This window comes from Macrobrachium nipponense, chromosome 11 (assembly GCF_015104395.2).
Source record: "Macrobrachium nipponense isolate FS-2020 chromosome 11, ASM1510439v2, whole genome shotgun sequence".
NCBI lineage: Eukaryota > Metazoa > Arthropoda > Malacostraca > Decapoda > Palaemonidae > Macrobrachium > Macrobrachium nipponense.
This window is the reverse complement of record NC_061087.1, coordinates 24,238,263-24,248,853: the sequence shown is the minus strand read 5'-3', so window position 1 is coordinate 24,248,853 and position 10,591 is coordinate 24,238,263. Positions and strand designations below refer to the sequence as shown.

At 34.6% G+C, this 10,591-nt stretch overlaps 1 protein-coding gene across 2 annotated transcripts in view; it reads right to left on the bottom strand.

Moving 5' to 3' along the window:
- LOC135198576 (peroxidase-like) overlaps positions 1 to 6,731 on the bottom strand; it is a 20,063-nt gene extending 13,332 nt beyond the window's left edge. Inside the window, exons 1-10 of one of the 2 annotated variants that reach the window (XM_064226332.1) lie at positions 6,579 to 6,731; positions 4,918 to 5,074; positions 4,656 to 4,770; positions 4,088 to 4,215; positions 3,494 to 3,667; positions 3,222 to 3,366; positions 2,312 to 2,399; positions 1,213 to 1,391; positions 685 to 802; positions 364 to 489 (exon numbers count right to left, since the gene is read on the bottom strand). In XM_064226332.1, coding sequence (XP_064082402.1) covers positions 364 to 489; positions 685 to 802; positions 1,213 to 1,391; positions 2,312 to 2,399; positions 3,222 to 3,366; positions 3,494 to 3,667; positions 4,088 to 4,215; positions 4,656 to 4,770; positions 4,918 to 5,074; positions 6,579 to 6,614 — 1,266 coding nt within the window. In that variant the 5' untranslated portion in view covers positions 6,615 to 6,731. The remainder of the gene's footprint in view (positions 1 to 363; positions 490 to 684; positions 803 to 1,212; positions 1,392 to 2,311; positions 2,400 to 3,221; positions 3,367 to 3,493; positions 3,668 to 4,087; positions 4,216 to 4,655; positions 4,771 to 4,917; positions 5,075 to 6,578) is intronic. The other variant, XM_064226418.1, reaches the window with a different exon arrangement.
- Between the last annotated feature and the right edge of the window lie 3,860 nt (positions 6,732 to 10,591).

Sequence of the window (10,591 nt, the reverse complement as noted above, 5' to 3'; positions counted from 1 at the left end):
AGAACTATTACTATAGAAATCCGTATGGATTACAACCCTAATTTAAAAAGCAAGTACATTCAGCTTTTTTCCATTGACGATAGAATAATGAAATATTACTTTCTCTGGTATAAGAGAAAGAAAATACGTAATATAAATTTTCAGGGCATTGTAATTCTTTACTACGGGAAATAATGCGAATAATGAAAACTAGGGTTTCTACTTAAGAAAAGTTGCAAAAGATATGTCACAGAAATTAACGGATGGTTACTCACACACAGCACGTATTTTCAAGGTAAAGCAAAAGGGGTAGAAATAAATGCAAGAATTGAGCATGTCAAAAACAAACTACTCCAAATTATTCTTGAAGAATAAATCACCTACCAAGTAGTAACCACTCTTTTCAGGGTGTAATCTGTAGTCCGTCATCTTCTGACTTCCGATGAGGGCCGGTAAAAATTCACTATAAACAATATGCTGATATTGGGCTATGTTGATTTTACGAGCCTCCTGTAGGTGTAAAAAAATCATCAAAACTCAATTCAATTAGAACTTGCAAATGAAATCGCGTTTCCCTTTTATGTTTTAAAAAAATTAATTAAAAGAATTGAATTACAACTTGCAAATTAAGTCACATACTAGGCTTCCATAAATGAAACAACTTCGTTTTTTTTAAAGAGAAAAAGTTCTGATCACGAAGCCTACCTGATATAGCCTGGAGTCATCCCAGTGTGGATTAATATGCTTTAGTTGCGAAGCTATGAGATTATGTTCCCTCAAGAATATTACGTGGGCAGCCAGTATCCCCATGTGTTCGTTATTCCTGTAAACAAAAAGAATAACAAATCAATATTTGCATTCTTCACGGCACCCTGGGGTAGTCTTATCTCAAAAACATCAATAACTGAAATCAATATTTGCATTCTTCACGTCACCTTGGGGCGGTCTATCTAAAAAAAATCACAGAGTTAAAATAAATTAATGTAAAATAACTAATTTTAACGAGGGCTAGTTGTACTCTGATTTACGTCCAGTATTTATGAAGAGACCTGCTCAATAAAATCACAAAATTAGATAGACGAAACTTAATTTGGATCTTGCACATACCAGAAAGTATAAAATTCAACCAGTAACATGACCCAGGACTAAAGACTAATCTCCACAAACTATAACAGCGTCGCTAACGGCTTTAACAGTTTGTTGACGAGAATAAATGTCTTAATCTCAACTAACCTGTCCTCACCCGTCCTGAAGCACTTTCTTTCCTTGGAACGGCACTCCGAGAACCTACGGCCGTCATCAAGTGGTGGGAGTCCTTTCAGGAAATTTGTACTTGGCTGTTTCAGTTCCATAAGATGCCCGGAATTGAAACACCTCAGATCCTTGTCTCGACATTCGTCACTACCATAGACCTTTCGAGTTCAGAACACGCACGAATGAGTTACTAGAAATGTCATCATTTTGCAAGATTTATACATAAAATTTTCACGCTGGATTAATCTCCTAACCTCCCCTGCAAAGACTAATTTAGAACATGATTTAGATTTTTTTTTACAACAGAAAAGTAATTTGTGAGGTATAAAAGCCTAACCAAGAACAAAGATCGATATCAGGACGTCAGTAACTAATTGCAGCTAAAAATTATTTTAGTGAGCAATAACTATTTGCTCATGTGAAGACCACAGATTTTAGGCAGATCATTTTGAGCCTGGATGTCTAACTTTTTTATCAAGTCGAAAGCTTAAATTACGAAACTTGTAAAAAATAACCTCCAATTACCGTTCGAGGTACAGTAAAACGACACTAGTAGCAATAATGGCATTAGCATAGCGTAACTGCCAATCAAGTCTCCGAATACCCAAACTTAAGTAGGAATTCTCACGATTAAAAAGTCATTCAAAATATACTAGAACGATATTCAAGAAGTGGTGAAATTTTAACTATTCAAATGGTTATACAGTATATAGAACAGCCTGGCATTAATAAAAAGGATATAATGACCAATGAGCTGATGAAAATATAATTTTCAGATAATCTTCACGCTTCAAAATATTCAATATGTACCAGGATGATACTCAAAGTGTGGTGGAATTATAACAGCCTGATGTTACAAAAATCGTCAAACAAGCCTGGCTATCATTTACGTGGTTTTCCTGCTGATATAATGAACTTCATTATCATTGATAACAGTTTCCAAGCTAAGCTGAAATAATTAATTCAACATCAACTAAGGAAATAAGCTTTCCAAGATAGTTCTAAAAAAAAATTTCTCTCAAGAAAAATCTTATCTTGTTAGCTTTTTAAAATAACCCAGCAGCTTTCAGTGTCTTACCGTCGAGAGATCTAGAAAAGCAGTTAGGGAGTTAACTTGGTTTAGAATGGGCTGTCCGTTTTGATCACGCCCAGTTACAGCAACATTTCTGAAATAACAAAATATATTAGATTAAGCCTCAATTTTTGGCGTTAATTGGTATTTCAGGTCGGTATTTTACCTTTTTTTTATTAAATCAAGATCACCGTTTTCCACGAAATAAATTATTTTTTACAAATTATATTAGTCTGTCATACACAATGGGTAAGGATTTTTTTTAAACAAATTAAATATGTTATGCTATTTTATTAAGTAATTTCTTAACAGAGTTCAAAAATTTACTCTAATCCAAAAAGAAAATTTAATTTATGAAATGTAACAAAAACCCTTTAGCATTGATTAGGTGTTGCTTTTTTTTGTGTGGTGGGGGGATGGTACCCTATATACCCCTCTCTACAAGTGATACACAATCCTACAAACCACTGAAACCTACCTGAGTATTTTTTATCCTTTGTGAACGTACTGAGGCATCATACAAACATTTAAAATAAAATATCTGATTTGGGTCGCTTGTTTACCTTCACTATAATTGACGAAAGGATAAAATTAACACCATCCAACATCTACGTTTATAACTAAAAGCCAAACGTCTGCTTCACTTCAATGTCATCTTTGATCTGGCATCCCATACTCCCACCATATTTGAAATTGCCAATCGTACAACTACTTCCACCGTATCTGAATGGTATCAAGGGTTGCTCACACTTTGCCATATGCATCGTTGTCATTCAAACTAATATTTCTCAATCACACCTATTTTTACTTACATAATGCAATTGCACACACCCTCCAGATCAATCTACATACTTCATTGTTCTCAGGCGAATTCGTGAAGCCAAATATAACGACACTAAAATCCTAACACACTTACCTGGTGAAAGGCAAGCACGAGGGCTCCCCAGTAGCAAATGTCCTTGGGGGAATAAAAGGATCTTCGTGTGGAATTGGGATTGGAGCACATCCAGGATCCTTCCAAGAAGTGCAACTCGAACATTTTTTGGGGACATTTCCTGGATCTGCGTAAAATTCGCCGCCATCAGTTACAAGGAGGGACTTCAAAGCCGGACACTAACCTTTAAATTTCAGTCTTTAACATTTTATTACCAAGATTTTATTTATTTTACAAAAATTCCGACTATTTACCGGTTACTTCAGCAACAACTGCGAAGTCATGGTCGACAAACTGGCCCATCTGCATCACCATAACGTTATGGTCAGTTTGCGCTCTTTTGGGGACTTTCCGAATACCTAAACTAACAGTGCGGGGGTTAGGAAGCAAGTCTCCTGTAATACTACGAAGGCGTATCAGCCCTTCGTCTGCAATGAAACAAAATAATGTTGATATATAAGCCAAATGCTCTTATTTCACCATAGAAAAAATTGCAATTTCAAGGCACTGCTTTGCAAAATCTTGATAAAAACAATCTTAATATCTATTTTAAAAATCTCGACACTAGCAACCATTTGCAATTTCCAGGAACTGCTTTGTAAAAACATAACAAAAACCATCATAATATCTATTTAAAAATCTCGACACTAGCAAAAATTTGCAATTTCCAGGCACTACTCTGTAAAATCTTTAAAAAAACTTCCAGGCACTGCTTTGTAAAATCTTAACAAAAACTATCATATCTATTAAAATCTCGACACTAGCAAACATTTAAATTTCCAGGCACTGCTCTGTAAAAACTTAACAAAAACTATCATAATATCTATTTAATAAATCTCGACACTTGCCAAAAACTGGAGGTAGTATGCGGGGCATAGGCTGGCCGGCGGCTCCAAATTCGGGGTTGATAACATTATTGCAAAAGCCACTCATCGATCGATACGGCCAACTGGCATTGCAGGGCTCGACTGGCCTGCTAAAAAAAATGTACAAGGTATATGAGGTTTTGTATGGGTTAGAAATGCATAAAAATTCATATTTGTCAACATTTACGTAACTCAGCATCATAAGCTGATGAATGCTGAATTTTGGCCATTCGCTTATTACATATAATTCTTTTTAAGCTTAATCTCGTCTAAAAATAAATCACTAACAATTCACAAAAAATGGAATGATTCCCACCTTGAGGAAGAGCCGACACGATTCATAAACTAAATTAGTTTATAATTTGTTATTCATAAGCAAATTAATACTTGAATGAAAGTCATTAAAACAATTATATATTAGTTTATACTTTGTCATTCGTAAGCAAATTAATACCTTTACATGAAATTCATTACAACAATTATTCTTATGCATAAGCAAATTAATGCCTTTAAATGGAATAAAGTAAAACAATTATATTTGGTCTCTTACTTGCACTGAATCTCTTGAGGCTTGAAGATGTCTAAATTTAGGGCCGGGACAGCGCTGGGTTGCCTACCTTGACTGTCAGCCCAGTACGGAGAAATATAAGGGTCCAATTGCGCTGCTAGGAAACAATGTACAGCAACAATTATTTATACATATAAAAAACAAAAGCGAATTCAAATTAATTACAGTAATTTCATAAAACTAAAAGCGAATTCAAATTCATTATATCAAATTCATATCTCCAAAATAAATTCTTCATACGTACCATACCCATGAGGTATCTCGTTCTCCGGAACGTGGGCACGCGGCTGGAAAACCGCTAATGGGGGGGCAATATTGTACGGATGTAAGTTCGAGTTCTGTAGAATGTCCGAAATGACACTGACTTGTTGAAGACTACCAGGAACTAAAATGGTTATTACCTGGAACGGGAAAAAAATTTTGATAAAAATGGAGAACAATGGATTTGAATGATAACCATTGTCATTCTCTAGGTACTAAATTGGATATGACCTGGAACCAAAAATGTTTATAATTATTAACTGGAGAACAATTATGAATGTTACAGCGAAATGAATCTATTGTAGGATTTCCTGGTATATTAACCACACCAGAATATGCTTCTATTACAGTTCTAGGATCTTTCCCAGGGTTTTCGAGGGTCGTTATCTAGGGCTAATATTTCTTGGGGGTCATTATCTAATGACATTTACATTTTTTTACGCTAATCCCAACGGGCTTGTACTAAATATGTCGCAGAGTTGAATACATACCGGATTAAAACACAGAGGTCACTATCTAAGAAAGATTCCAGTTTTAATTTGATACTCAAATCCCTAATTAAACTTTAGTCATAAGATTAATATACAGTAGTAATTCTAATCTTTACACTCCCAAGGTAGCCTACACTTACGTTAACCAATATTAACCTGACCAACAAAAAATCTTTACAAATTTGTAAAAATTTATAAAAAGTTAATTCTTCTAATTTTGCACATCGGTTCCCACCTGGTAAAGAAGCCACACATTTTTCTTCTATATTTCAGTGCTATGATACAATCATATTTCTTGTCCATACTATTTGTTATCAGTAGTAGTCAAATGGTAAAAATAAATTACTCAATCCAGAACGTGTAGCGCATGCGCTATTCGTGAAGTGTGTGTGTGTGTACGTAAAGTAATAACCAATGGTTTTTAAAAAATAAATCCAATTTCGTACTAACAATCTTACATGATATAATAAAGACTGTGCCTTTGTCATCGGCAGTTCTCAGAATAAGGTAGTTATTGTTAAACATAACAGGTGCTGAAAACCAGTATTTATAAAACATCCTGGAACTTCATGATGGATTAATTAAGATTTTTTTACTAGCCAATTTTATCCAGAGCTTCAGCAATCTTTTACGTAACGCGCACAAAAAAATGATCACGCACTTCCAAGGCAATGTCTATTAAGGGCTCAAAATTATGTCCTCGTATTCACCAGCGAGTGCTCCCTTATTATTCACTCGCCCCTCCTATCCCCATAAAAAAATAAAAACTATCAGATTATCAACATAAAACACCCGTAGGAGAGGAAGTAACAGTATACCGCTGCCCTAATCAACAATGGAAATTTAAATATTTTGGTTCTTGCACAATTACGTGAAAATTCTTTTACTTCACATAAGAAATGAACATTAATGGACGGACACATCCATTAATAACAAGATAAATTAGTAACCAATAACATTTGCGTGATTTCAATATTTAAAACTACGATGTTAATAGATGAACAAATGCAACATTTACCGGGGCGACCTTAATGAAAGTTCATCAATTTAAATATACGAAAATCTAAAAACCTCCTCCAAATTTCGATGTAAACAATTCTAATACCATGACTACCCAAGATGAACGTGAAAATATATATGTACGTGCACTTACAAGGAACAAAAGCATTATTATAAACTTTCTTGACATCCACAGTATTCTTTACAAAATTTAAAAGCAGTCTAATTTCAAATCACTTTCATTACACTCAAATGCGACTTCCCGTTGTAACAGACAGCCGAGAACTGACACCCGAATAGCCAACAACTGAACTTGCCAGGGAAGAAAAATTCAGGAACTACAGTTCCGAAATTTGTGACTTAAAAAGAGGATAAGGAAATGTCACACTTCCTGACTTTTACATCCTTGTACGTGCGTATTGCGGAGAGACGGATCGTGTTTTTGGTGGAAACAAGTCAACAGTCACTGACCTCCAATGGTAAATTTTTCAGCCAGACATATAGATCTAGATCGATTCTTTATTCAACATTGGTATAATTTCGTTGGACTGTTTTCCTAGAGACCAAATTTTTCATTCTTGTACTTTGCCGCAAGAGAAGACTGTAGTGCAGACCAATCAGATTTTTTAATTTTTCTCATCCATAAACAAAACAATGGATACGCAGTCTTTCATAACAGAATTAGTTGGACTGATTGACAGATTATACCTACTAAAACTGGCGTCAGAAATTAGTTGGAGTATTAATGAAACTAAAATTATTATCAACTAAAAATTCCCCTTCGGTACATATATGAAAATATATCAATTCCGAGGTACAGCGAATTAGATATTAAAGGGCATTTGTAGCTCGAATGATTTTCTATGAATCACAGTGATGTGATAATTATTCATAATATGACTACGTGCGTCAAACGTTCGAATTGGCTAACATGGTAGAGGGGGTTTCATATCGATCTAATTACGAAAAAACCGAGTTCGACGGTGGTTCGTAAGGTCAGAATCGATATAAACTTATAACCTCACTTGCTAGGCGAATCGCTAACATCACTGTCGGTCCTGATTTCGTTCCTGTCCGTTGGACGGTGGTTCGATCCCATGAGGGGACGAAATTTTATCAACTAAAAATTCCCCTTCGGTACATATATGAAAATATATCAATTAGGAGGTAGAGCGAATTAAATATTAAAGGACATTAATAGCTCGAATGATTTATATGAATCACAGTGATGTGATAATTAATTCTTGTATTCTGTATATATATATATATATATATATATATATATATATATATATAATATATATATATATAGAGGCCTCTTGTAAAGTTTTAATTATATGCCCGATGACAAGTACGGCTCAAATTGCAATTGCACCAACACCAGGTATTGCAACGAGGAATATGAGAGAGGAGAGAAGATAGAGAGAGGAGAGAAGAGACGAGAGAGAGAGAGAGAGAGAGAGATCCGTTGAGATTCGGTAGTAACCGATTCATTCCAGTATTTTTTTCTGGACGGCACTTTAAGGAGGGAGAAACAAGGGGTGGGAGGTAATGCATAGTTAATTATACTCGACTTATAATATCCATATTATATATATATATATATATATATATATTATAATTTATATATATATACATATGTCCATATCTGCGGTGCGTGTGTGTATGTATGTATATTATGTATATTGTATGTTATGTATATAATATTTCACCCTGCATCCCTCCCTTCCACCAGGAAGAAAAGAATAATAATTAAATTTAATCACTTAACCTATTTATGTTCTCGTGTAGCGAGACGAAAGAAAGAGCGTCTGATATAAGGGTGGTTAGGACTTAATGTAATAAGGAAATAAAGTTTGATACAAAGTGTTTTTGAACACAAAAAAAATCTAATTTTCCTGAACTCATTGAGATCAGAGTTTAAGAGCGAAGGGTGTTCAGGACTTAATGTAATAAATACTGAATTCAATTCCGCGTTATTAACCGAAACTAACCTCGGAGAAAGATTCGTGAAATAACTGACAATGGGTGTCCATTCGTTGCTAATGAATAAGGATCGGGAATAACCATCCTCATTCTAAACGTCGTCTCATGTATTATACTATATATATATATATATATATATATATATATATATATATATATATATATATATATATATATATATATATATATATATATGTATAATACATGAGACGACGCGACGTTTAGAATGAGGATGGTTATTCCCGATCCTTATTCATTAGCAACGAATGGACACCCATTGTCAGTTATTTCACGAATCTTTCTCCGAGGTTAGTTTCGGTTAATAACGCGGAATTGAATTCAGTATTTATTACATTAAGTCCTGAACACCCTTCGCTCTTAAACACTGATCTTAATGGGTGTGAGAATTAAAGTTTTTTTTTTGTCTTCAAAAACACTTATTACATTAGGTCCTAAACACCTTTGTATCAGACGCTCTTCCTTTCGTTTCTCAACACGAGAACATGAACAGGTTAAGTCATAAATTTAATTATTATTCTTTTCTTCCTAGTGGAGGGGAGGGATGCAGGGTAAAATATTAAACTACATACTTACATACACACACACACACACACACACACACACACACATATATATATATATATATATATATATATATATATTATATATATATATATAATGTGTGTGTGTGTGTGTAATATGGATATCATAAGGCGAGTACAATTGACAATGTATTTCCTCCCACCCCCTGTTTCTCCCTCCCTAAAGTGCCGTCCAGAAAAAATTACTCGGTAATGGAATCGGTTACCAACCGAATCTCAACGGATTTCTCTCTCGCTCTCTCTTCTCTCCTCTCTCTCATCTCTCTCTCGCTTCTTCCATCATCTCTCTCTCTCTCGTCATATTTCCTCGTTGCAATACCCGTTGTTGGTGGAATTGCAATTTGAGGCGTACTTGTCATCAGGCATATAATTAAAACTTTACAAGAGGCATCTGGTTCTTTGATGACAATCGTAACGTTCCCTTATCAGCGTTTTTGTCATTGCATTCGACGATTGCGATAAAAATCGAACGATTTATTGCCATTGTTTATCAACCTCTCTGTACTTTCAGCCCTAAAAATTTCACGCGCCGCTTCACAAAGCAAAGTAGTCTTCGCTGAAAGCAATTTGCCGGACGAGCCGCCTCTCTCTCTCTCTCTCTCTCTCTCTCTCTCTCTCTCTCTCTCTCTCTCTCTCTCTCTCTTGCGTAAGATGGGAACGCCCTCGCTCTGGCGTGCCCTTAATGCATGCATTTCTGCTTTCACTCCAACGCTAAGCTGTTTCTTGCATACTTGCGATATTTGTTGTTTATGTATAAAGTTCAGTGAAATGATAAAACAAAAACAAAAATCATGAAAAATTTTTCCCGATGGGTTTTGCAACGTTCAAATTAAATTTTTTCCCTTAGAGGGTTCTGTTTTTCTTCTACTGCAATTTGCAGAATATGTTATTCTGTTTTGGAGTTCCAGAGTATAAAAAAAACCATAATAATTTCTGGCGATTCTGTTCGTATAAATTTAGCCTACTTATTTCAGTGAGTGAACAGTTATTGGGAGACACGAAGCTCACGAAAAAGTATTTCATAATTAAGGGTTGTTTCACTAGATCGTTTAGTACTCTGATATTTTTTTTCTCTCTCTCAATGCGACGGTCTTGAAATACGGACATGGGACTATATATATATATATATATATATATATATATATATATATATATATAATATATATATATATATATATATATATATATATATATATATATATATATATATATATATATATATATATATGAGGTTTTGACGAACTGAAATAATCATTAACTCAGTAATAAAACGAGTATGGAAAAATCTCTCGTCACAATTTTGCGTTACTCCCAAAAATAAATTCTGCAAGCATGTGTCTGCATTTGGGAATTACACTTACGTGGTTCAAATGCTTCGGCATTCTATCAGTGAAACCCCTTTTCATGCATTTAACTCTTTTCTTTTTCTCTTTACCACACATAAATTAACTAACCATTCACATTTGCGCATCTTCTGTCCATGTCTGCAATTGCAACAGAGCGAACGCTTCCGCAAATACGCAACTTTGCAAGCAGCCTTTCACAAGCTCGATGATCAAACTACCCGGATATATAGTGA